Source organism: Dipteris shenzhenensis, chromosome 15 (assembly GCF_047967505.1).
Source record: "Dipteris shenzhenensis isolate YYH24624 ecotype China chromosome 15, Dip_SZ_1.0, whole genome shotgun sequence".
Taxonomy (NCBI): domain Eukaryota; kingdom Viridiplantae; phylum Streptophyta; class Polypodiopsida; order Gleicheniales; family Dipteridaceae; genus Dipteris; species Dipteris shenzhenensis.
Window position 1 is genome coordinate 14346725 of NC_141610.1, and position 27976 is coordinate 14374700.

The 27976-nt window shown below is 44.0% G+C and overlaps 1 protein-coding gene across 1 annotated transcript in view; it reads left to right on the plus strand.

The window, feature by feature from the left end:
- The window catches only part of LOC147893406 (uncharacterized), a 157449-nt gene extending 135005 nt beyond the window's left edge, over window positions 1–22444 (plus strand). Inside the window, exon 13 of the mRNA XM_087386610.1 lies at window positions 21372–22444. Coding sequence (XP_087242736.1) covers window positions 21372–22166 — 795 coding nt within the window. The 3' untranslated portion in view covers window positions 22167–22444. The remainder of the gene's footprint in view (window positions 1–21371) is intronic.
- Window positions 22445–27976: the final 5532 nt, after the last annotated feature.

The following is a 27976-nucleotide window of genomic DNA, read 5'->3' on the forward strand; positions in this document are numbered from 1 at the left end:
AACACAACTTAGAGGCATTCAGGCATCAAACCACTGGCAAACTGAGCTCAAGGCAGCCTCAAGGCCATCACATGTATCCACACTGTCCTTAGGCCTTCCACAGGATCACCCTTGCCTTTGGGTGCTTGCTAGAACCTGTAGGAGTCCTGAAAGGACTGCACACAACACGCATGGACTGCAAAAAGCTGCCTTTCTGCTTTGGAGACAATACAGCATTGCCTTTGGGATTGCTAACAGGCGAGAATCATATGGAGGGGATTGTAAGACTTTTCAGCACTTTTGTTCGCCTACCTTTCTATATGACCTGGGGATCAGTGGCTTGGCTTACTCTTTTAGGGCCCCAGGTATTTTTTGAGAGACTTGATTCCTCTTGGGCTCTTCACATCCGACGACACCTTGTGGAGTCGTGCTCTCTAGAGGATGTTCCGGCCACTCTTTTCAGGACTGCTCACTCCTCGGTCGACTCTCCATGGGAGATCCTAGCTAGCATTGCAGCATGGCACATTTGGAGAGCCAGATGCACTGAGGCTTTGGAGGGTTCTCAGGTTCACCCTTCTTAGATCTTGGCCAGTACTTGGACAGATACAATACACACTCTGATGACCATTTGGGCGACCATGCAGGGATCATCTCGAGCAGCCTCTTCCAGGAGTGTTACTTTTCTCAGAGATTGGAGAGACTCTCCCTTCTTTGCTGAGACTTCTATAGAGTTGAGATGGCATTTTCAGCCTCAGCCTTGGTTTCTTTCTACCTCATTCCTCTAAGGTGTTTTTTATTACATGCTTAGCATGGTGTATTTCCGCACAGAGCTTGCTCTAGCGGGTTTCTTTCTTACTTAATAGAAGTCTCTTTTTTGGAAAAAAAAATAAAATAATAATACGGATCTGATGGTAGCCACATTTAAGATCTATCTTACTAAAAATTACGGCCCCATGTAATGCATCTAGCAAATCATCGATCCGAGCCATCGGATACCTGTGCTTAATAGTGATATTATTCAATGCTCTGTAATCTATACAGAGGCGAAAAGTATCATCTTTCTTCTTCTTTAATATCACTGGCGAAGCAAAAGGTGAGAAACTTGGTTGAATCTGCCCCAACTTGAGGTATTCTTCCAGTTGTCTTCGCACCTCCGCCTCTTTAGTAAAACTCAACCTATAGGGAGGTCTATTTACAAGTTCTGCCCCCAGGATTAGTTCAATCTTATGCTGAACATTCCGCTCTGGAGGTAACCCAAAAGATAGTTGATCCCTAAAACAATCAGAGAACTCCTCTGCTATTTGATCAGCCAGCTTGGCTATCTCTCCATTTTAAGCAACATCAGTGCTAGCCGAAGAATCATCAATCGGCTCTACCGATGCTGTACAAAAAAACAAAAACTCTTCTTGAGCTTTTCGAATTTCCATCACGGAAACCAATGGTCCTTGAGGTATATCCTTTTCATCTCGTAAGACATACAGCACATCATTCATCTTGAATTGATAAATGTGCTTTTTCCAATCTATGGTTGGATTCTTTCTAGAATGCCAAGCCTTACCCAGGGCTATGTCTGCATGAGCAAGTTTAGTCATTTCAAAATCAAGCTTCTCAACATAGTCCTGAATTCGAAGCTCCAACTGGGTAACCCTTTGGTCCCATACTTCAGTTGAACTTCCATCTGCCATCCTGACTGTATATGCATAGTCAGATGGGCTAGTCTTTAGTTTCAGTCTCTTTACAAGCTTGGAGTTAATTACATTATGCGTTGACGCTGAGTCAAACAACACAATGACATCATGATTAGCTACTTGTCCTTTCATCTTAATTAACTCCGTATCATTGAAGGCTGTATACCCCGTTGCTCCGGGCTTTGACAGAATATTATCAGGTGCACTAGTTACTAATTTAGCAACAGACACACATAACAAAAAAGGTACTGACCTTTGAGAAGATCTTGCTAGCTGAATCTGCATCTGTTCTGCTCTGGGACTTCCCTCCATTTCCACGTCGCCTTCTGAGACCACCATCTCAGCCATCCGACGATCTTTGTTTCGTGGACAATCTTTCCACTGATGAGGCTGAAGGCAACCAAAACACAAGCCTTCTCTCCTCACTTTTTCCCTTTGCTCTTGGTTCAAAGAAGACTTCGACCAAGCCCGGGCTGCCATTGGTGTTACTTTTCTTTTCATTCCAATGGTGGTACTTGATTTAGGAGTCTCAACTAGTTTCACCTGCTTGGCTTGACCACTAGGCTGTGAGGCACTCCCTTTGTTAATCCATTTCTTCTTAAACCCAGTTTTCTTCGGGTACCCATACTGAGTCCCAACCTGCATAAACCCACTTGGTCTGTTCCCTTTTGCATCCTCATAGTTCAGGGCTATGGCTATTGCTTCATCTAGCGTGTTCACATACTTAGCCCGAACTTCCATCTTTATCTGATCATTCAATCCAAAGATAAAATCTTTTACTTGGATTGACTGAGGTAGGGGTTCATCAACCTTCATTACACTTTCTCTGAACTTATCAGTGTATTCTGTCACTGATAAATTTCTCTGACAAAGGTCTCGATACTGATCCCAAGCTCGGGATGCTTCGTCAGGAGATAGGAAGTGTTTTCTAAATTCCTTTTTAAACCCCTTCCAAGTAGTGGATGCTACTCCATCTTTCTGCTGTTTTATCCACCATCTATGCGCTGCCTCATTAAACATATGGGTGGCCTCGCGGATTTTCATCATATCTTTCCTGATTTCACAAATGGTGAAGGCCTCGTCCCATTTGTGTAACCAGGTCTCAATGATATCAGAACTACTGTCAGACATCCAACCAGAATACTTTTTTGGCCTATAATTGGCAATATTAGGCACCTTAGCCCTCCTAGGCTCGACCGTACGAACACTGGACTCCGGTTCCATCGGAGATTTACCTTACTCCTCACGAGATGGTCTAGTAGACATACTATGCACCATTTTCTTGAGCTCAGACTGCCCTATATTTGTTTGTAATTGCTGCGCTAAAATCTGTTGCAAGGCATCCTCTAGCATTGCAATTCTGCCAGACAGTGTATGACCTCCTGGGAGCAATACCTGCTGGGTCGGCCGGACTCCCGACTCTACGGGATCTATCCTAGAAGCTTCTTCTTCTACTTTCATTTAGGTCAATGGGTGTGTGTTTTAAAAAATAAAATAAAATAAAACACCGCTTGAAACTGTAATTACAAATCACAAGTCCAACTTCCAAATTTATAGCTAACCAGGCATATATCACACTGTAACCAAACCCGCTTTTCCCTATACTAGGGAAACTCCTGCAATCTAAGAAACCTCAAGCCCTTGAATCCAAAGGCATAAATTTGTTCCCAATCCAGCTCACACACCTCGAAACTTCAGAAATTTAACCAAAAATAAAATAGAGGGAAAAAAGAATCGAAAGCCTCCTGGTATCTCCACGCGAACAACACACGCCAAGCTGATCTCATGGGTGGTGCGATCATCGCTGGTGTAGCTGTGGTCTTTCGCTCACCATCGTTATACCAAATGACACATGAACCCTTGGTAATCGTACACACTGCAGACGCACAAATACTGTGGACAAGATTCTATCACGGGTCAAGTTATAAGGTGCGAGGTTTTGGAAATTTGTTACGCTTCAGCCTTTGGTACTTTGCTTCGCCAGCCAGTTACTACGTAAATGTGACAACAGCTAGCCCCTGCGACGCTAAGGAGCCCAGTCTTCAGAACTAGCCAAATTCCTCACGCAATGTCAAGGAGCACCTAACCGTGACCAGCGCTGCGATGACGTCCGTGAACAATTAATGCCGTAATTATCAAAAGCCAGAGTTCCAACTCTTGCGACAGCATCTCCCACAAGATTGCGCAGCTAATCCCTCGATCCCAACTGGAAACCGCTGGCAATCCTTCCCTGACGTCAATTAGCCAAGACCAACGCGTGCGCCATCCTGACGTCCAATGCACACCCAGTTCCTGCTTTAACATATACCCATGCAGGCGACGGGATATCTCCAGGCGCACGTAGCAATCCCTTCAATCTTTCTGCTTCCACCCCACATAGCAGGTCCCCGTCACCATGCTTGATTCGACCAACGCTCTGATACCAAATGACACACTATTATCTGTTTGCTCCTAACTGATTCTTGATTCACGGGCATAGGCACCTCAATTTTCCACCCAGCCAATCTCGGTGGTAGCAAGCTCTCAGCAAAATCATTTGCTACGTGAAGCTCCTGCCTACTAAATTCCACCAAGCCCCAAAATTCCCTAGATGGATCTAGTATGCCACATGTCTTCTTTCTAGGGTCCCTCCTTAATGCATCATTTACCCCTCTCTTGGGATATCATTAAAACCATTTGCCCCTAGGCACATTTAAATGCATTTAGGTGCCTTAGCCTTAGATCCACCTAGTCTAGTGCCATGTCACCCTCACCAAGGACCTTGACCTTTATTCCTTTTTGATCATTTACATGAAGCCCAAACAAATATAATACAAACATTGATCCTTTAAAGGAAAATGCCGACTGACCCTTTCGAGGTCATGTTACCTCGACTTGAGCGTAACACTTAGGATATTTACATTGTGGTGATAGAGTGACAGAAAAATGAGAGGAGAGGGTTGAAGAAGATGAGGAAGATGCTTGGGGACTGAGTACCTTTCTTTGCTGTCCCGACCCTTGAGAACTCCTCCTTTCGAATCTGAAAACACCCTTCAAAGAAACCACGCCTCCGTTGACACTCCTACGGTCCACACCTCTGTGTACTCTTCCTCAAGAACACCTCCAAACAGCAGCCCTAAACCTCTCTCAGTTTGCTGGCTCCACACTCCCTCCACGTCTCGGGTCTCTAGCCAACCGGGGTCTGACACCATGTGAGCAGAACTGAACAGAAATGGAGAGAGCAAACCAACAACAGACACTGAACTGAAAAGGAGAGTAAGAGACCACGATAAAGTGCAAGGGATCTCAGACAAAATCCCCTGAACTGCAGGGGAAAACCTCTACGGAAAGATACTCAACTGGTGTTCCAAGAGATGAACGAGTGAGGGAGGGGACCTATATATAGGCGTGCACCCCCCCCCCCCCCCTGGTTGGCTGGTACATGTGGGCCGACCCGCAGCCTTAGGTGGGACGACTCCTCTTGCTATATGTAGGGGCTGCCACGCAGACCTACAAGGGGCTGTACCCTTGGTTCTAAGGCCGACTGGGCTGCTCCAAGGGCTCCTGCCCTATAAGAGGGCTGCTGCATAGACATATAAGGGCTGACCCCCATGCGCCACACAGCCCGACCAGCAGGCCTAGATGGCCGACCAACAGGTGGGCCCACCTCTGCCTATACGAGGCCTCCACGGGGCAGGTCTCCAGCTCGAAGGGTGCCCAGGCAGGCCCCCAAACCTGGCCAGCAAGATGCACCTCAAGAGGGGCTGCCCTGCAGCAACCAGCAATGTCCAGATGGACCCCCCAAGTGGGGCCACCACAATGGGCAGATCTGCTCTTAGCCCTACTCTACTTTACCCTCACAGGGGGCGGGTACACCCACAACAAAAGCCCTCACTATGCCCTAACCTAACCATGGTACATCGGGGGATGCTGACCTCAATGCAAGCAAATTAGTAGACACAGTGGGACAACAGTCTGTGAGATCCTTGGGGACATGGAGTCGTATTTTCAAGCAGCCCAAGGAGAGGCTAAGCATGCTGGCCCACCCGAGAGGTGCAGTAGCAAGATTCAAGAGATCTCTCGGAGGCATGGTGGGAGGGGCTTGGCCAAAACCTAGATGCCATAGACCCTCCTTTTGGTTAGGCAGTTTTCAGAGCTACAACAAGACCAATCCTACCTGAATTTCTCCAAAGGAAGTTAGAGTGAGGGGATAGAGACCAGGGGGACGATGGGGTCTTAGATTCAGTGGTGTGATAGAGGATCAGAGTAGTTATCATGTTGGGGCATCGACCCCAAGCCTTCCTATATAGATAGGATCAACTCCAAGTGGTGCCTCTATCCATGCGGGACTCTTCTCTTGGTGAGAGACTACTTTTCCCTCTAGAGGAAGTTCCGAAGGAGGTGCAATGGGATCCAGGCAAGTGGTTCTGGCCATCCAAGGTAGGGCAATTGGAGCAAGTGGCAGAAATGCCCTTCTTCTCCTACACCATCCACATTGGTAGATAGCCTCAATTGGATTTGTCAGTGTGGACCTCCTCATAGGAGCTCACGTGCTTGAGCAGAATGTGCTGCATGGGGTCCTTGCTATGTAACTTATTGTAGAATGAAGGAACTTCATGTATGTACCTTTTGGTAATACAGCTTCTTTTCTTGGTAAGGAACAACCCCCCCCCCCCCCCCCCCAGGCTCCCACGGCACCCCTCATTCAACATAAATGCTGGTAAAAGAGTGATAAGCAATGGTCAAGCAAGTGTTCGCACACACGTGGATAGTGACTTAACGCACTTGGGAACGCAGACACGTGCGAAAGGCCTTAACAAAAGGGAGGCAGCAAGAGTGTTGAACAAGAAGGCGGCAACCTGCTAGCAAGTTCAGATTTGACACCTTTGCATTGCAACTCTACATTGATATTGGAAAGGAGTATACTGTGGTAGGAGCTTCGAGTCAAAAGCTTAGAATAATAGATCAAGAGAACACTATTATGACGCAAGAGCGATTTATCCTCATTGATGATTACAATCAAACAAATTCAATACACATTGGGAAAAGATGTTCTCGTTTCCGATCAATATGCTAAGAATGGTTGAGGAGGTCAAAGAATTGATTACGAAGGCTCGAATCTTATCAAAAGCAATTAACAAGAAGAGAAGAGATGTGCACTACCAAGTAGGATGCTGTTTTCCCTTGAAGATTGAGAAGAAAGGCTCAAATGTAATATGGAAACCATTCAACAATAGAAAAGATGTGCAATTTCAAGCAGGATCATGTTGGGTTCACTTGAAGGTTGAGAAGTGGAGAATTAAATAAACTCCAAATTGTGCAAACCTGGCGGTGAAGTATAAGGGACCTTTTTGAGCGAACAAGTAGCTTTTTTGGCAATAAGAAGGATTCTACATTCTAATATCACCACATATATGGAGAATATATGCACATTGTTGCCACCAATTTGAAGGTTTATAAAGATTAAGCTTTGATGGAAGAAGAATTGCGAAGCTTTCAAGGAGTTAACCCCTCACTAGGTCGCAACATGTTGCCTTGAAGTATTTGCTGGGTATGAAAACAACAAATTTGAACTCAAAAAGTGTTGTGATTGTCCATTCAGACGCATCCATATGGTTTGTGTGAGCAGATTTACTGGAGAACGCATTTTTTATTCCCGAAAGCATAGAATTTCAGAAGTTCCTTGTGTTTTGGAAGTTGAAAACGAGATGCAAGTGAGCTTGCCATTGAAATGACTGATGATTGTAAAAATTCAGGTCTCAAGGTGTGGGGAGCTTGGGCAGATGAATGATGATATTCAGAACTAAAGCAAGATGAGAACGAGCATTTGGAAGTGGGATGACAAGCCTTCATGGACCCTTCTATGGTGGAGTCACCATGATAGATTTTGTAGACGACAAAGGGAAGGATTCAAGAAGGCGAGACACTATATCGAAAGGGAAGAGGACAGGTTGGAAGCAAAAAGCTTTTACCATTGGCATACTTAGCAACCTCAATGTAATGACTTGCCACCTGAATTCTAGAACAGAAAAAGCAATCTAAGTCAGTCACCATTACCCATATGGGTAGAGACAAGATCCTTATTATATTAGATTTGGAGCATTGAAGACACGATAAAGTATCTTGCTATTTACTATTGTAAAGCATCTTTAAAACAGAACAATTATCTAGCTAGAGGATCATATGCCAAAAAATAGCTTTCAGTTGGATTGCAAGGCTGTGAAAAGTAGTGCAAATAAGGGAGTTGGTTTATTGAAGATAAAAGGGTATTGATAATAGTCTGGAGATGTGAAATGAGAGATCTTTTTTGTCTTGGGATTCGAATTGCTCAGCTGTAAAATATAATGCAAAATGAACTGGGTTTGTGAAGATAGTTGTAACTAAGAGAGGGAAGAAATGAAACCTTAAGTATAGGAGTGTTTACAAACATAATTGTCACAGGGACATGAAAAGTCATGTGTAGCTATGCCCGTGGAAAAACCCAAGATGAGTATGGCCGTTAGGATTGGCCTAGAGGAAGTGTCAATTTCCTAGAAGTCCCTAGGGGCACATTCTAGGTGCACCCACTAGGACCAAGGGTAAACCTAAGGCATTCTCAGAGGGGTCCAAAAGTTGGGCCCAAGGGGATTCAAGTGTGTCATTGGTAGAGTGGGTTAGAGCATTAATGAGGTGCCATGTGGCAACCTCACATGCATCCCACCTACTATCCTTCTCCAAGGTTTGAACTTTGGAAGGAAAAAGTGACATTTTTTTGCTGGGCACATTTTTCAAAGCTCTCTCTCTTCCAAAGGCACCTTATGAATCCGTATGGAAGGCATGCATTCCAAGGCTCAGTCCACACACCTTTGACCTGCACGCATCCCGAGGCAGTCCATACGGCTGTACGGACTGCAAGTAAAGCTTTCGAGCCGTACGGACTGCAAGTAAAGCTTCTGTTCATGTTGTACAGACGATTCCCTCCTGTACGGGTCTTTTAATGTTGGCTGTACGGACGATTCCTTGTTGTATGGGTCTTTTACTGTTGCTGTTGAATGGACTGTTTGGGCACACTTTCCAAGGCTTGTACAGGCGGTTTTTCTTCACACACTTCGAGATGTTCTGGCTGCTGAGTGAACTTGCTTCCTCCTGCCCGTTGGTCTTCTGCACACCTGAGCTTCTTCATTCCCTTTCTTTATGAGCTTCCAGTCTTCTCATTCTCTCTCTTTCTCCCTCTACCACGTGGTTGGAAGTCACCTGCACTCTGCTAGGGGCCTGGATAAAGGGCAGGTGCGAGAGCAGAGCTTGCCCCTCTTCCACAGACAGCGGGTACAGTTGTTCTGACTTCCCCTTTGTTTTCCATTTGCAAAGAACTTTGTTTGGAGCTTCCTCTGGACCTTGTAGGCTTAAGTAGACCCTTAGTTATAGAGGGTGTGCTTGGGAGAGTGCCAGAGGGGCAGTGTATTGCATTTGGATGCGGCTGCTTGAGCTTTTTAGGAAGTGGAATGCCTTAGTTTTTCCCTGACAGTTGGGATCTAGTGGTGTACTTGAGCTTGACGCCCTCAAGCCAAAGTTTGGCTGGATAGAGGAACTACAGGAATCATCAGTACAAGGGCGAGCCCTTGTTGTAAAGCATTTTTCATTTTTAGAAGAATTAAATAAATACCGAAAGGGGTGCCAAGGCATTTGGGTTTAATGAGTGTCTCGTGTGATGTTTCATTGAGCAGGGGCATTCTAGCCTCCATCCAGCTATATTCAGTTTATTTTTAAGTGTTTTTCAATGGTGGTAGTTAATTAATGGAGGTGATTGGGAATGATGCAATGTGGTTGTAGAAGGTATGAATGCTAAGATAGTTATGGCTTACTGCCCTTTAGTTAGCTAAAGGCCGATTTTAGTGGTTCCATTGTCGGGATTAGAAGTCACCATCTTCCTACAGACGTGAGCCCTGGTAGTGTTGGGTGAAGAAAGCCCCCAATTGCATCCTAGTTACAACACAGACACAGCAAGCATGTCACACCCTCAGCGGTCATTGACTATCTCAGAGCAAGAGGAAGACAAGGTATCAGAGAGTTTTGAGGAGGAGCATAGCATCAGCGGGGATGATGAGGAGCAGGACAGTGGGGAACATCTTTTTTCTCCTGCACATGCCACAGAGGACTCACATGATGAGGTAGATGAGGCAGAGGAGCTTGATCCCAATGCCCTTTTTCAGTTGCAAATACAAAGTGCTGTGGGGGCCTTGTCACAGTTGCAAGAGACTTTCATGGAGATTATGCAAACTCCTACTAATATTGCTCCTTCAGGAAGTAAGAAGACAGCTCAGAAGAAGCAAAAGAAGATTCACAGGCATGTATCTTTCAGTGGACAGCCACCAGAGATGCCCACAGTCACCCCTGTAGCAAGTACTGCTAACAATTTTCATTCAGTCAATCAAGGACAGCAAGTCCTCCCTCAGCCCATGATGCATCCAGGATATTTTGGCGGAGGATCAGCCTTTAAGCAATGTTGGGACAGCCCACAGAAGGGCTCAGTATGCTTGGTACATACTTGGGCAGTTTTCAGCCAATGCTGATGGGGGTATGCCGGCTGCAAATGCCAACATGCAAACATAGGGATGCAGCCCGAAATGCAGATGGGGATGCCAGGAATGATGGGTGGTTCCATGACTATGCCACAGATGCAAGGAATATGACCTGGTATGGTCAATCCAGCTATGGGAATTTGAAACCGGCCGTTGATTAAAAAAAAGGGCAGTGATCTTCTTCTACTCAGTCATAAACTTCATAAATGGCCACAATGCAAGCTTCAGTCACTTCAATCACTTAGCACAACTTAGAAACAAGCTTCAACAACAACAAAGGTGAGGCTAGAATGCCCCTGCTCAAGGAAAATAGTACACAGTGCACCCACTGGCCCCAAATGCCTTGGTGCCCCTTACGGTATTTATTTAATGCTTCTGAATGGAAATGCTTTACAACAGGGGTTCAACCTTGCACTGTTCCTCTCTACAAATCCTCTACTAGTCTTCAAGGCATCTAATCCAAGTGCACTACTAGAATTCCCACTGGCAAGGCATACTCAGGCATTCACTTCTGATCTGACCCAGCTTAAAGGCATTCAGGCATCCAAACCACTGGCAAACTGAGCTCAAGGCAGCCTCAAGGCTATCACATGCATCCACACTGTCCTTAGGCCTTCCACAAGATCACCCTTGCCTCTGGGTGCTTGCTAGAACCTGTAGAAGTCTTAAAAGGACTGCACACAATACGCATGCACTGCAAAAAGTTGCAAAGCAAGAAAGAACAAGGAAAAACAGAACCTGGAACCAACTCCCGTTGTCTGTGGCAGAGGGGCGAGCTCCTTTCTCGCACCTATCCTCTGTCGAGGCTCCCCGCAAGGTGCAGGTGTCTTCCAGCAATCAGGAGAAGAGAGAAATGAAGGTAGAGAGCAGAGGGTGAAAAAGAAAAAGTTGTAGAGGAAAGATGGTTCACAGTGAGAGTGCTCTCAACGGAAGCAAGAACGGAAGAGGGGGAGAGAGAGAGAGAGAGAGAGAGAGAGCCACACAGGTTTAGAGAGAGAGAGAGAGAGAGAGAGAGCCACACAGGTTTTGGTGGGTGCAGAACCACCCTAATCTTCTTTTTCATTCATTTATATATGTGTTTGAGTATTGTACATAACCGGGGTAAAGGCACAGTGACATTAAACCCCCACAACCTCCCACTTAAAGGACAATGTGCCTTTAAGGGAGAACAACCAGCGAGCATACTATCCAATGCCCATCAATACACGACAATACTCAAACCGCTGACTAGGTAGACTCTTCGTCAGCATATTTGCAGGGTTATAATCTGTATGAACCTTGACCAGCTCTATGCGCTTGTCCTCAAGTACCTCCCTGATGAAATGGTACCTGACCTTAATGTGTTTAGTCTTTGCATGAAAGACCGGATTCCGTGCTAGCTGAATAGCACTCATGGAATCACTATGCAATGTCGGTACACCTGTATGAATCCCCAAATCTCCCACTAGCCGATCAAGCCATATAGCCTCCTTGCAACCCTCTGTGGCTGCAACATACTCAGCCTCTGTGGTAGACAAAGCAACGCACTTCTGTGCACGAGACATCCACGACACTGCACCACCTGCAAAGGTGAACACATAACCAAAAGTGGATCTCCTACTATCCACATGCCGTGCATAGTCTGAATCTGTGTACCCAAGTACACGCATGTCTCCTTTACCAAAGCAGATGCACATCTCCTTGGTACCCTTCATGTACCTCATGATGCACTTAACTGCCTCCCAATGCCTCTTTCCTGGATTAGCCATATACCGGCTAACAACTTCCACTGCAAATGCAATGTCTGGTCTAGTAGCTATCATAGCATACATAAGACTCCCAACTGTTGATGCATAAGGAACCTTGGCCATCATCGCCCTTTCCTCATCTGATTTGAGACTATCTGTATGACTCAGTTTCACATATGGAGGCAATGGAGTACTCACTACTTTCCCCCCCTCCATATTGAAACGCTGCAATACCTTTGTAACATACTCCTTCTATGAAAGCCAAAGGAGTTTCCTACTCCGATCACGCATGATGCGCATACCAAGAATATGACCTGCAAGTCCCAAATCCTTCATATCAAAGGCCTCATGCAACTTGGCCTTTAATGCATCTAGCTCATAAGTATTCTTGCTAGCCAATAGCATATCATCCACATATAGTGCCAGGATTATCAGGCTATTATCCTTAGCCCTTTTAGTGTAGAGGCAGTGATCAATTTCACTCCTTCTAAAACCCTGGGACCGAATGAAAGCATCAAACTTTTGATACCATTCTCTAGGCGCTTGCTTAAGACCATAGAGACTCTTCTTTAGCTTGCAAACTAAATGCTCTTTGTTCTTTTCTTCAAAGCCTTCCGGCTGCACCATGTAAATTTCCTCATGCAAATCCCCATGCAAGAAAGCTGTCTTGACATCCATCTACATAAGCTCCATATCCTCTAATGCCACTAGTCCAAGCATGCATCTAAGTGTGGTCATCTTCACAACCGGAGAGAATATCTCATCAAAGTCCACACCCTTCTCTTGCTTGAACCCTTTAGCGACCAAACGGGCCTTGTACCTAGGCACATCATCACCTGTGACCTTCATTTTGTAGACCCATTTACATGGCAATGCTTTCTTTCCATGTGGCAAAGAAACCAAGTCCCAAGTCTTATTCTTCATAAGTGAACTCATCTCTGATTGCATAGATCATAGCCTCTCTGTAGCAAGAAGGCTCCCCGCAATCAGTAAGCATCACATAGTCTACCTCTGGAACAAACCTATCAGGTGGTCTAGACACTCTAGATGATCTTCTCAAAGGCATTTCAGCTTGCTGTCCCACCTGCATATCAACCACATTTGGCTCATCAGTTCCACCAATAGATGATCCATCATCTACCCTTGATTGTATACCTGTGGGAGTACTTGGTGGTACCATTTCTTGCACATTTGGTGCATGGACAGCTTGCTGTCTATCAACATATGCAGGTGGATTCACATCCTGGAAAGTGATTCTCCTCATTTCCACATCCCTCATGGGTGCCTTATGCATCTTCTTCTCATTGAAGACTACATCATGGCTGCGTATGATCTTCTTTGCTTCTGGATCCCAGAGACGATAGCCCATCTCTCCACCTTCACCATAACCCAGAAATATGCATTTTTTAGACTTAGGATCTAGCTTCTTTCGAAGCTCTTTTGGCACATGTGCATATGCCTCACACCCAAATATACGCAAATGAGAGTAAGAGGGCTTCTTGCCACTCCATGCCTCTTCAGGAATACCACCATCCAAACTCTTACTAGGTGATCTATTGATCACATGCACTGCAGTCTTCATTGCCTCAGCCCAAAAACCATCAGAAAGATTTGCATTGGAAAGCATGCATTGCAACCTTTCTTGAATGGTACGGTTCATCTTTTCTGCAACTGGATTTTGCTCTGGAGTACGAGGGGATGTGAGCTCCCTCTTAATCCCATGTGTATCACAGAAATGCTGAAAGCCATGAGAGAGATACTCTCCACCATTGTCAGTCCGTAGGCATTTAAGCGTTCTACCTGACTGATTCTCAACCAAGGCCAGCCATTTCTGAAATACCTGGAACACATCACTCTTCCGAGCTATAGCATAAGCCCACACTTTCCTAGTTGCATCATCAATGAATGTCACATAGTATTCAGCCCCACCTAATGACCGTGTAGGCATGGGACCACATACGTCTGAATGCACCAAATCAAGCTTTTCAAACTCTTTCTTTCCCCTTCTTTTATGGGCTGATTTAGTCTGCTTCCCATAGAGACAGTGCTCACAAAATTCAAAATCAGAGAAACTCAAATGCGGTACATAACCCAAACGGCATAAGAGTTTCATTCCATTCTAGCTCATGTGTCCCAACTTGCAATGCCACAAAGAAGTGCTTGGCTGCTCGGTTATTGCAACAACATGATCAAATACCCCTGATACATGTAAGGGATACAAAGTCCCACACTTGGCACGCGTGGCCAAAAGCATAGAGCCCTTCTGAATTTTCCAACTCTGAATGCCAAAAGTGGTGTGAAAACTAGCATCATCTAGCTGACCCACTGAAATAAGACTCTTGGTCAGCTTAGGCACATGTCTCACATGTTTCAAAACAAATGCAGACCCATTTGCAAAAGAAAACTTTATGTCACCTGCTACCAGAATCTAAAATCCAATCCTGGGAATATGCATCATCTGAAGTGGTAAGCAACTCTGCAGATAAACTAGACATGAAGAGAACGTCATTGTCACTATCATGTGTGACTGCATTGATCTCCTCGATCTTCACTTTTCCTTTGTCCTCCCTTGGACTCTCTTCCTTTTTATTTGCACCCCAATTTGCATTCTTTTTCTTATCCTTTTGCTCTCTTTTCAGCTTGTAGCAATCCTTTTTCATATGGCCCTTCTTGCCACAATGGTAACACTCAATGTTCCGTGCCCTGGATTTGCTACGAGACTTCCCTCTTTCTTGGGACTTCCCCCTGAACTGTGATCTGCCCTTTTGCACATTTAAGGCTGCATCCTGCTTGTTGCCATCCATAGACTTCCGTCTAATCTCCTCGGCCAACAAGCTACCCACAACATCATCAAATTTCAGTACACCACCAGGTGCAGAGTTACTGACAGCTGTACGGAATGTATCCCATGAGGATGGCAATGAACATAAGAGAAATATTGCCTTAGTCTCCGCATCAAAATTCATCTTCTGAGCCTGAAGCTGGCTGAAAATAATATTGAATTCATTCAAGTGAGAAGCAATGGAGACTCCTTCCTTCATCTACAGCTCAAACAAATGAGGTAAACTTTATTAGAGGTAGTATCCTTCTCATAAGTGGCACACAGTTTCTTCCACAAATCTTCCGTAGTCTGCTCATTTACTACTGTGAAATAAACTGACTCTGCAAGATGAAGTCTAATAGTAGACTTTGCTAATGCATCCAACTCATTCCAATCATCCTCAGACATATTTGCAGGCTTAGCTTCAATCCTTGCCAAGGGTTTAATCTGCTTCTTTTGAATAAGCACATCCCTTATTTGTTCTTTCCACAAAGAAAAGTTTGTCCCATCAAACTTTTTAATGTTGAAAAACTCTTTTTCAGACATGGAAGAGGATGCCATAATGCAAATAAAGCAAAATTCCAAATACTAGTGCTTGTAAGAGAGAATCACACCAAATACCAGGTGTACCCAAATGTGTATGCCACAATAGACTGAAATATCACCAAAACTCAAAGCTCAAAGCATCAAAAGATGCAGCTGACTCGTGTGCATGTACTATGCATCCATATGAGCAAATCTGGCCCAAAAGAAAATGCCAACTGCAATGGCAATCCAAAATGCCAATAAGTGCCAAATGACTCAAGCATAAACACCGTCCACTGGCATATGCATCAATAATATCTCATCCAAGAGAGCATAGCACTATCAGTGCATCACCTACAATGTGTCAAAGCTGTCCCTCAGCATAAAATAGCATCCATGTGCAAAGCGTCCATAAAAATAGCATCCCACAAGGCAATTTGGGCCTATTAGCGCATCCAATAAGGACCGCAATGCATCCAAATGGCCTATAAATCATCCACTGTAACCCAATGCACACCACGAATGAGCACACACTGCTCAAACACTGCAACCAGAGTGATCTGCATAAGGTATGCTCAAGAAATCATGGTCCCATGGTAATGACCGCTACTGAAAATAGAACCTGAGATGCCTCAAAGCATGGGCGCCATTGCATAATCGGACTCAGCAAGAAAATCTGCAAATATCTCTCTTCTGCCGGAACTCCAAAATCCCAACCGATGAGTGAGAAATGGGAGTCAATACTTATCCACTGCCATGTGGCATAAATCTAAGGTTTCAAAACCTTAGAATGAAAAATGCATAACAGAGAGACGAAATCGAATACACAGAGATCTATAACTCTGAAAATCCTCCACCGAATCGCACAAGAACTGACAGGTAGGGGTTTTTGGGCGTCCGGAACGCAATGGGACAGACGGTTTTGGAAACCGTGGTCTCAATCACTGGGTCCAACACACGGACTGAAAAACGTTTTTGGAAACAGAGCTGTTTGTAAACTCCATCGGAGTGCGAATGATGAGCAACATAGAAGTTTTAGGACCTCTTGAGTCCACCGGAACTGACAGATCTGCAAATGGTAGCTCCAAACTTGAGTTCCAACACCCGGGCAAAAAACGCAGGAACTGACACAGTGAGTCAGAAATCCAATGAAATGATCCGAGATTCAAGAATGAAGGTGTTTCCAAGCTCTTGAAGTGAAGTGGACACCAAAAGCAAGCAATAGTTGCCTCTACAAGTCAATATGAAGTCTCTGTCATCGAACGGAACATGGAAAAGCTTAAAAAACGACTTTTTCTTTGAAAACACTTAGCAGGCTCTCAAAACCACTTCGCAAAACCAAAGTGACTTTTCCAAAGGTTCCTCCAAGGTCTCTACACACTCGATGCAAGTAAAGTCACCCACAAAGCTTCCCACAGAGCTTCTCCTTCCTCCCACAGAGCTGATGAGCTTCAAGCATTCACGCACGCTCAACTAGATCACCCGGGCTCTGATACTAGTTGAGAGTGCTCTCAACGGAAGCAAGAACGGAAGAGGGAGAGAGGGAGAGAGAGAGAGAGAGAGAGAGAGAGAGCCACACAAGTTTTGGTGGATGCAGAACCACCCTAATCTTTTTTTTCATTCATTTATATATGTGTTTGAGTATTGTACATAACCGGGGTAAAGGCACAGTGACATTTAACCCCCACACACAGATTTGTCCGGAAATGATTGCCTCGGGATATGTGCCTGAGTCCTCCTAAGAGAGGGTGCCAAAAGCAGCAGGGAAAGTTCCTCCTGTAGGCTACACTGGTTCAAAACAGCTCCAGAATAGATCCAGATGATGCCACCATGCAACCAGAAACATGTGCACAAAGGTCCAACACAGCAAAAGACAACCTCGGGCACCTGCTAGAGGCAGCTGAACACGTTCGTATGGACTCCGTACAGCCGTACAGTTCGTACGAAAATTTTTAAAAAGTTCAAAAATGACTTCTGGCACTTCCTAGAAGTGCGTACTAGCCTTGGAACAGTCAAAACAAACTTAAAACGGCTTAAAACGATTGAAAACAGGCTTGAAACAGATCAAACAGCTTAAAAACTGCACATGAACAACGGAAAACGTCCAACACCTGTGGGAGAGTGAGGGGAGAGAGATGGAAGGTGGGGGAAGGGCATGCATACACATGCATGACAAATGGCACCTCCTCCTTGCCATTTGCCCATTCATTAAAGTCCTAACCCCCATACGAAGGACAACATTGGTTGTCCTTGGACCCAACTTTTAGACCCCTTTTTTAAAGCCTTTGCCTTGCCCCTAGGACCTAGTGGTGCACCTAGACTTTTCCCTTAGGAACTTCTAGGAAGTGTGCACTTCCTCTAGCCAGTCCCTTACAGCCAAAACAACACTTAACCATAATTAACCTCGGGTTAAGCGTAGGTTGAGTTATGAAGATACTTTACATCACTTTTCATGTCCTCGTGACATACCCTCCTCTTAAAACAGCAAACTACTTAGGTTGCTGCTGAAAAAGTATAGCCCATACTAGAATATACATCATCTGTAAGATACAACCTACAATGATAATATGGGCTAGGAGAGCTCGAGAGTCATGTCGAGTGTCGCGAACACCCATCATGGAGACCTCACGACAGAAATATTGTCAGCAAGCAGCATCTCGGATGAGACAATCGGTGCCACCAAGCGATCTCCAGATATATGAGCAGTCTGAATCAAGGAAGGGCAGGTGCTACCCTCCTCTTGAACACCAGGTGGCAGGCAATGCTCCAGATCTCTGATCTGCTGAACCTGTAGAAGCCTATACCGTAGTTGACGCAAGCTGAAACGCGTCGAGGTAGAGCTGCAAAATCTTAGGTGAGTCTGCCAGGTCACCCTCCTCCATCCACCTCGCATCCAGTGCAGGATAATTCTTGAACTTCACCAGGTAGCGACGGGAAACTCTAGCGATGGGGAACTCCATATGTGCCAAAATCTGTTCTGGAACCAAGATTTCATCCAACTCTTCCACCTCGGGCTGATCCTCATGCAGCAGGTCAGTAGGCACATCACCCTGGAAAGGCTTCAATAAACTCACATGAAAGGCATTGTGTATGGTCCAAGTGGCAGGTAGCTTCAGCCTGTAAGCTACATCATTAATGCGTTCAAAAATCTGAAAAGAACCATAATACCGCATCTTCAGCTTTGTGTACACTTTCGTCTTGCCTTTCATCTTCCTGAGTCGTGCTTTTTGAAAACGCAGCGGCACCCAATCGCCCTCTTTCAAGAGTAACTCGCAATGATGCTCATCGGCTGCCCGTTTGTGCTTCTCTTGGCTTTTTTGGAGGGCTGTTTTGACCTTCTGGTAAGCAACATCCGAACTTTCCACAAATCTGTCCGCTTCAAAAATCTTCTCTTTCGTATGTAGAATGAGAGGTACCTTCCATTCTCCTACCACAATTTCAAAGGGGGCTTTCCCCGTGGATGAGTGTACAGTGTTGTTGTACGCGAACTCAACAAGTGGCAAAAATTGCTCCCATTTTGATTGCTGATCCGAAACATAGCATCTGAGAAGATCAAGGGTAGTGGAATTGGCTTCTTCGGACTGCCCATCAGATTCAAGATGGAAAGAGGATGAGAAATTCAGCATGGTACACCATATTCTGAAAGATACCTCTCCGAAAAAGACTTGTCATCTGCGGGTCTCTATCACTGACAATTGATTGAGGCATCCTGTGATGTTTAAACACATGAGACATAAAGTGTCTCGCCATCTGGTCTGCTGTAATTTCTTTCTGACAGGAATGAAGTGGGCCTGCTTGTTGTATCTGCAAATAATGGTCCATATCCCATCGTGTCCAGATGGTGTACGAGGAAGATCAAAGATAAAATCCATGGCAATGCTCTGCCAAGGTTGATCGGGAATAGGTAGAGGCTGCAGCAGTCCAGCTGGCTTCTACCTGTCATATCTCACCTTTTGGCAGGTGATGCATGTCCTGACATATGCCTCCACATCTTTCCTCAATGATGGCCAAAAGAAATAGTGCTCCACAGCTTTGATGGTGGCATCAATGCCTCTGTGTTGCCGATTCAGCAAGCAGGCCCACTTTATTCTAGTGCGGAAGAAAATTACAGCAGAACAGATGGCGAGATTATATGTCTCATATTTTCAAGCTGCCTCAATCTATTGTCAGTGATTGAGATGCCCGTATGACCAGCCTTTTTTGGAGAGGTTTGTTTGAGAACATGGGCACCAACAATACAGTGCATTCTTCCATAGGCAAAGCCCCCTTCGAGATTGTGGAAGGCGGAAAAAAGATACCTCCCATTTTGCACACCAAAGAGAAGATCTTCGAAGCGGAAAGATTTGTGGAAAGCTTAGATGCAGCCTATCAGAAGGTAAAAACAGCCCTCCAGAAAAGCGAGGAGAAGCATAAAAGAGCAGCCGATAAGCACCAACATGAGTTGGTCTTTAAAGATGATGATTGGGTGTCGCTGCGTTTTTAGAAAGCAAGACTTAGGCGGATGAAAGGCAAGGATAAGTTGTACACCAAACTGAAAATGTGGTACTATGGACCTTTCCAAGTCTTGCAAAAGATAAATGATGTAGCTTACAGGCTGAAGCTACCATGCCATTAGCCTTTCCAGGGAGATGTGCCAGAAGACATGCTTGATGAGAAACAGCTTGAAGTGGCTGGATGAGATTTTTGTTCCGGAACAGATTCTGGCACACCGTGAAAGGAAAGTCAAAGGTAGAAGATATTTGGTCAAGTTTCAGTACTTCCAGCACTTACCTGGAAGCATTTCAGCTCGAGCCCACTGCGGTACAAGCTCATTCAGGATCAGTAGAGTAGAGGTCTGGAGCATTGCTTGATGCTTGAGAGGGGGGTTGTACCTTTGCTCCCTCATGATACAAACAGATCACAGGATAACTAGAGGTTGCTTGGTGACATTGCAGGTCTCACCCGAGGTACTGGTTGCTGACAATATTTCTGTCGTGGAACCTCTATGATGATGCATTGATGTATGGATGGAATGGCGTGCTCTCCTAGACCATATCATCATTGTTGGTTGTGTCATACAGATCATGTATTATCTGGTATGGGTTATTTATGCCTCTTTCATTATTGTTTATTTCCTGTATTTCGTAGCAGCAAACGAGTTTGTTTGCTGTCTTAAGAGGGGCATATGTCACGGGGATGTGAAAAGTCATGTTTAGCTACGCCCGTGGACAAACCTGAGACGAGTTTGGCCGTCAGGATTGGCCTAGAGGAAGTGTCAATTTCCTAGAAGTCCCTAGGGGCACATTCTAGGTGGACCCACTTGGACCAAGGGTAAAACTAAGGCATTCTCAGAGGGGTCCAAAAGTTGGGCCCAAGGGGATTCAAGTGTGTCATTGGTAGAGTAGGTTAGAGCATTAATGAGGTGCCATGTGGCAACCTCACATGCATCCCACCAACCATCCTTCTCCAAGGTTTGAACTTTGGAAGGAAAAAGTGACGTTTTTTTGCTGGGCATGTTTTTCGAAGCTCTCTCTCTTCCAAACGGACCGTACGAATCCATATGGAAGGCATGCATTCCAAGGTTCGGTCCACACACCTTTAACTTGCACGCATCCCGAGGCAGTCCGTACGGCTGTGCGGACTGCAAGTAAAGCTTCCGTACATGCTGTACGGATGATTTCCTGCTGTACGGGTCTTTTAATGCTGGCTGTACGGACGATTCCTGGTTGTACAGGTCTTTTACTGCTGTTGTTGAGCGGATTGTTTGGGCACATGCTCAGGGAAAAAGTGCAGTAGGGTGTTTTTTAAATTCGAAAGAGTGCCTGAGAGTGCTATTTATCAAATAATGTCTTGAATACAAATTTTAGACCTTTGGATTCAAACAGAGGAAGATCAAGTTGAAACAAAGATCTGGTCGATTGGTTGCTCTCCTCTTTTTCTGCTCATAAGGTTCCAACTGGGAATCAAAGCTTTGTTTTAAATTTAAAAAATTGAGCTTATCCATTTTGTTAAATTAAGAGTTTTAGAAAAGATATTTTTCAACATATGGCAATTGACTGTTCTTTTTTGTCATGCTTTTTATGCTCAATTGCTGATGTTTAGTGTGTGTTTGCAGGTGCGATTTGCCTTTATGCTAGCACACAGACTTCTGACCACCGTTGATATCGAAGAGCCTCAAATGCAAGCTGGTTTGCTTGTGCGAATTGTCCGGGTGGATGAGAAACTTGCAGGGCGAAAAAGGTCATTACCTCTGTCACAACAAGAAAGTTGTTTATCATCTTCAATGCGAAGGCATGATCCAGAGGATCAGCAAAGGCTACATCTGCAGGAAAGTCAGAAAAAACGGAAACTAGTAAAAGAGGAGCATGACTTTCCACGGGGCGGGATTGAAGGTGATCACTTAGTTAAGAGGGATAAAAAACGCAAAATGGCCAACAGGATGGATGGAGGAGAACAAGGCAGTCTTCAAGGAAGAGTGCACAAGAGGAATAAGCAGTCAAAATATACAAAACTAGGGTTTAAGGGGGAAGTTAGTAAAGTTAATGATTCAATGCCCCTAAATTATGCTGGAATTTCTGTACCCGGTCCCAACCGAGATGTATCACGTATAAGACACGAATTCAAAAAGGATAGGGTGTTCAACGCAAGCCACTCTGACTTCAATGCCCATCACTTGCTAATAAACTCAAATGAAGGTGTGTCTTTTCAACTGAAAAAACAAGGACGTCTTTGGTATGGGGAAAGTGAGATTAATCCTAGCTGTGATGGCTTCCAATCGTCCAGGAGAATCAAAACTCCAAAAAGGCATAAGTACAGAGGTCAAGAAGCAGGATTCCACGGAAAGGATGTGCGAGGGACTGTTAATAGACTAACACCTGCCTCTTCTTTCAGTAAAAGAAAAAGTTTCTAAGTAAAGATCAAATTTAAGATGTAATCTATTTTCAACGCTCTCATGTAATGAGACTGTAATTCCACTCTTCCATGGTCATAGTCAAGTGTTATCAGTCTTTCAACATGATGCTTTTCTTCAAGCATATCATTCAAAAGTGAAACAACAGTTGTTTGATTTGTATGTTTCTTCCCACAAAATGAGACCAGAAATTTACTCGAGCTCATGGTTTGTTAAGGTAAGTGTGGAATTCTATTATCAACATCATCATGACCGACCAAAGTAGAGATCTTGCCTGATCTGCATGTGTACGCTGGCATATGTGTCTAAGTGTTTCAGGCGCTCATTTACAGATCCATTATGCAAAAATATGCAATGCCATGGGATGGTTACCTTAATTTTTTTCAACAGTTGCCTAGAGAATAACTGGAATCCGCACAACTCCATGAGCATGCTGGGGTACACAATTTGATATGTTTTTTGTTAGAAAAATGTTTGACATTTGTTGTGCTCTTATACATTTTCTTAAAGCTTTCAAGAGCCCTTGAAGAGGAAAAGCATTTTACAAAAGAAAGTGGCCATATAGGAAGTCAAGGAGATTCAGTTGAGGTCCGGTTGAGATTGGCCTTGCACTTGGAGTACCGGAGGAATATATTGACAAACTCAAGGGCTTAAAAGAAAATATTTTTGAAAGGAAATAAGTGATTGAAACCCTTGAGTGGGATACCTCATTACAAAAAGTGTCATTGATCTTGCTAGATTTCTTCTCTTTTCAACACATAAACCCAAGTTTTATGATTAGTAAAATGTTTCCTGTGAAGTGTGAAGTTCATGAATGATCATTGATGATCAATCGACACCGGCAGTTTGCAAGACTAAATACGGTGGTGTGACTCGCGAGTTGCATCACTGTTTTGATACATTCCCAAGTTGACATCAGCACTTTGTGCTGAACTCAATGCAAAAACTTTAGCTAAATATGGTCGATAGACATCTCACGGGAGAGATGACACCACCTCTGATTGGAGCTTGGAGGCTAAGCGTGATGCGTCGAAATTTAGGCGCGTGGTATCTTCTATAGAGCCTCCACTGACGTCAAAATTGGAGCAAATTCGCTCGCCGACTCTTTGGTTAGTTACTGGGATATGCCCAACAGCTCCAGGGGGAGCCTTCAATCTCACGGTTTCAAAAAAGACTTGCAAGGCTGCAGAAATTTGTACTGTAAAGCCATGAGAATCCGGACGTGTGGATGCCATTTCCCCTCACAGAAAGAAAGGGCGAGGCTTGCAGCACCACGAGATCTCTGTGGACCAATGAATACGGTCCCATCGTGCCTTATGAAAAGCAAAACAAATTCAGTGCTTGAAAGTTGAAAGGCTAGTTGGCCACCCGTGCGTCTCCAATGGGGTGTCAAGTTGGTGAGCTATCTCAAAAAGGCGCCTTGGACAGTTGTCTACAAAACTTCGAATCCAAAAATTGAAGGCCGCAGTCAATTTACGTGGTACACTGTAGAGCTATAGATGGTAGAGCGCTGTAGAGCTGTAGGTTGTACAGCATTGGTAAATTTCAAGAATATTAGTAGTCTAACTCTCTGAGCTCTAACGGGTTATACTAGATAATTTGAATCTATTCATGCATTTGGCTAGATTGGAGCCTTTTTTGTGATAGATCATCGTGGTGCAGAATTAATTTTTTGCAAAATTATGGATTGATCCGTAGCGCAGGTTCTCGTACGTACTATGTTGCCCCTCCGCGCCTTGGATTGGTCAATTGCATGTTGCTTTATCCAGATCAACCGTGAGTCCTCGGCATCTCTCATGAAGAAGACGATATCCAGATCGATCATCAGTCCAAGTCAATCGTAAGTCGTCCGCATCTGGGTGAATTGAAGAAGATTTTCAGATCAACTGTCAACCTCGGCCTCTCCAATGGTGAAATCTACACGAAAGATCAAGAGCGCCAAGTAAGTTCTGGCCAATGTATATTGGCCATGGTGAAATATCGAACTGGCGGGGAGAATCGATGCTACAGAGCAGTAGTAGTAGTACCTAGAGGATCCCCTTACCCTCTGCAAACTCACTCCATAGTCCACAACTCATTTTGGTGAGCAATCCGTGACGATCCATCGTCGCCCTCTAGTCTAGAGTCATGAATCCCAATCACTGCTATCAGCTCAAGCATTGGCAAAAAATCCAGTATATCACTCCAGGACAAAGCACATTGATGTCAGAGAGCACTTCATCAGAGAAAGAGTGTTACTCGGTGATATCACACTGCAGCATTGTGATAGCAAAGAGAATGTTGCAGACATCTTTACCAAACTACTTAGTAAAGAGCTATTCGAGAAACACCGACTAGCTCTTGGTTTGACATAGAGAAATGACATTCCCATTAAAGGGGTGTGATGGAATGTAATGCTTAGTCCTTCTTCGATTCCCCGGTGTTTGTGTGCCAACGAGACCATCTAGCTCATTGCTCCTGAAAGGATTCAATGGCCATTGGCATCTTGGCAAGGATGGAAGATGCGCTGTGGATTGGGGCTAGGCTCTCGTCATCGGTTTTTGCTTTTGTGGAGTACAATCCTGACCATGAAACGTAGAAATATATGTGCAGATCAGGTGGTTGATGCCCATGAATGCGAAGGCTCTGTGTGGATTAGGGTCCCCACTGCAAAAGATGAACATCACTAATGAGCTGAACGGAGCCTTTCCATCGCGAAGCAGACGCCATTGTTTGAGCTTTTTGAGATTGTGGGTATTGGATGGATCAGGCGAGAGAGCTCGATTGCTTCTCATCAAGATTCTTCGCCACAGCGTCACGAGTGTGCATGGGTGGAAGGGAGAATGGATGATTATGTCATATCTATAGAAGAAGCAACTCCGCAAGCAGATGGAGATGGAGATAGCATCAAACCCGATAGCGTGCCCTTTGCCCTATTTGTGTTTTGAAGCATTTTAGGCCACATTGCACTTGTTTGGGATATCTAATTCTGTTAACGTGAATTGTCAGATGGAAGAAAATCGACGGTTGAAAATTTTGCTACTCCGTGAATTTCAAATTTTCGCACCTCCGCCCCATCAAATCTCGGAAGAATAAGAGCTCACAAATAAGGTAATGTGTTGGATAATGTAAGGACCAGTGGTAGAGCTTAGTAGCATGTGTGCAAGAGAATAGCATTCCCCTAGTATGTCACTCTTCTAAAATCACATGCCAAACAATGGCCACCACCTTATACATCAAACTTCTACTTTGATACGTGAATTGTAACATGAGAAAGGCATGAAATAAGGATGGGTTGGAAGTGTGATGGATGATACGTAGAGAGCTCACAAATAGAGTAATGTGTTGGATAACGTAAGGATAAGTGTAGAGCACAATAGCATTTGTGTACAAGAGAATAGCATTCCCCTCCCTATGTCACTTTCTAAGATCGCACACCACACAATGGCCACCACTGACACCATTTTTACAAGAATATATCACCATATTTTAGTGATTGTATCAAAGCTACTTGAGGTTCAACAATCATGGGGATCAATTCAATAGCGTTCATTATCGTAGCAAATCTTTGATTGGCACTCCCAAATCTTTGAGCAGATGTAACAAACGCAAAATTGGCCAAGAGGCATTGCTAGTTGGCTTGGTTTTTGTTTGACTGTGCTACTTTGATTTTATATAATACTCTTACTCCTCTTATATATGAAGAGCTTTCACATTCCTTTGGCATGTTAATCTTTACCTGTGTTTGCAGTGACTGTTGAAGAGTTATGTCGACCTGTAGCTCCTTCTAGCGTGTTCCTGACTCCTGCACCCCTCGATTTGCTTCAGCCTGTTCGATTGCCTCAGAGGTTCCTCTACTGTAGGTGTTCCCCTTTTGGACGTCTCCTTCTTGATGTACGTCGTCTGTTTGTAGCCGGTGTGCAGCAAGTGTCACATTTGGCGACTGATCTGTTTGCTGCGTAGCCTTCTTGGAGCGCCTGGGTACTACCAAGAAAGTCGAGCCAAGTCTAAAGAAGGAGAGCAGGCTACACCATTATCACTACTCCACCCATGAAGCTCTAGAAGGAGCCAGGATTGTAGAAGAGCGTAACCAAGAGGGCAGAAGAACTCGAGTTTTAAGGAGAGGTGACAAAGCTAGCGACATGAGAGAGGAATGTTTTAAGAATTCAGATTGAAAACAAGAAATTTTGAATGGACGAGTAATTAAAAATATTCATATTATAATATATAATATATAATTATTATAACCACACATAGTGTGGGTGGGGAGGCAGCGTGCTTCCTTCCCCAAAGAGTTATAATTCGAGGGAACTGGCCCTTCCCTAGGTGTTGAGATAACGTCGAGAATATAAATGCCAAGAATATTAGCGTCGAGGATAAATCTCACAAATGGATTAAAAACTGACATATTACCTGAATGTAATTAATTATAATTGTAGTCGAACACCAAGAGACAATATCCTGAAAACTTGCCAATGTGAGCCTAAGAGGATTTGCTTGTGTGCTTGAGTGGGATGATTCCAACATTTACCCACTGCTATCTCAAGATGGTTTCCCAGACTCTTCCATATCTCATCCTCCCTTTCTTTCAAACCCTGAGGTTCCATATTAAAGACACAACAATCTATATTTCTATTCGTATAGTCAGTTCAGATCCCCTCTCCTATTTCTACTTGCATACTTAGTTCTCATCTCCTCTCCTATCTCCTTGCTATCTTTTCTCACCACTCTTTAGTTCTCCTTTCCTATTTCTACTCACATACTTTGTAAATGAAAAAAGTTTTTACAATTATCAGTTTTGTTGAGCTTTCAATAACAACAATCTGTCATGGATTGCCGAGAATAAAAGACATCGAGAGGAGCGGAATAGGCAAGGACCATTGATAGAAGATTAGAAAAATAAGTTTGCTTTGCAGAAGCAGTTCGAGAAGGAAAAGCATGAGAAGATAAGAAATTGTAGAGAAGAGATATGAAAGTACTCTTCAACAAGAGAAGGCTTGCTTGTCTATTTGAAGAGATGTCTTATAGAGTCGCTCATTCTGGACAATATTCAGTAAACCAAGATGAAAGTATTAGGAATAGACAAGAAGCATTGAAAGAAAGAATGTTTGATTCTTTGTTCATCTTAATATATTATAATTATATTGATGAAGGTGAAAACAATGACGTAAAGAATTGTGTAGCCCACGAGATAAAGAACGCAAATGTGATGGCAGTATTGTAGCTTATGTTTACTATTAAAGTGATACCACCTTAACATGCATCTCGGGGGGTCACTCACAAATATGTAAGCATAGCACATGGGTTCAACAAAAGGGATTTTGTTTTCACACTTTTTACAAGCATAAGGGTACCATTTAAATGGGATATTCACAAATTGAATAGAAAAATGGTGTGTTTTATTCATGAGATATTCACAAATAAGAGGCTTTTAAATTAGGTCTTGAATGCACGTGATATTATTGAGGATTTACATCTAGTGAGCCCCTCAAGACATGCATACATCCTACAAATGTGTTTTTAAATTGAGCATATTTAGAGCTTTAAGACGTCCATTGAGGAAAGTACAAGTAAGTAGCTATGAAGATGAGCTACTGGAGTCATTCTACTAGAGTTTTTCTAGAAAAGATATGCACAAATATAGATTTCAATGAGAGAGAAGAAAGAAATATCAACATCAATATTCATAGTAATTCGAGGGGCAGAGGGGGGGGGGGGGGTTTATCACTTATTTTGATGGCCATCATTTTTTGAAAAAAGAAGCATTAAGAAAACTTCATGTTTGAAGAATCGACCAATTAGTCACTTGGTCGATGAGTGATCAATCTATT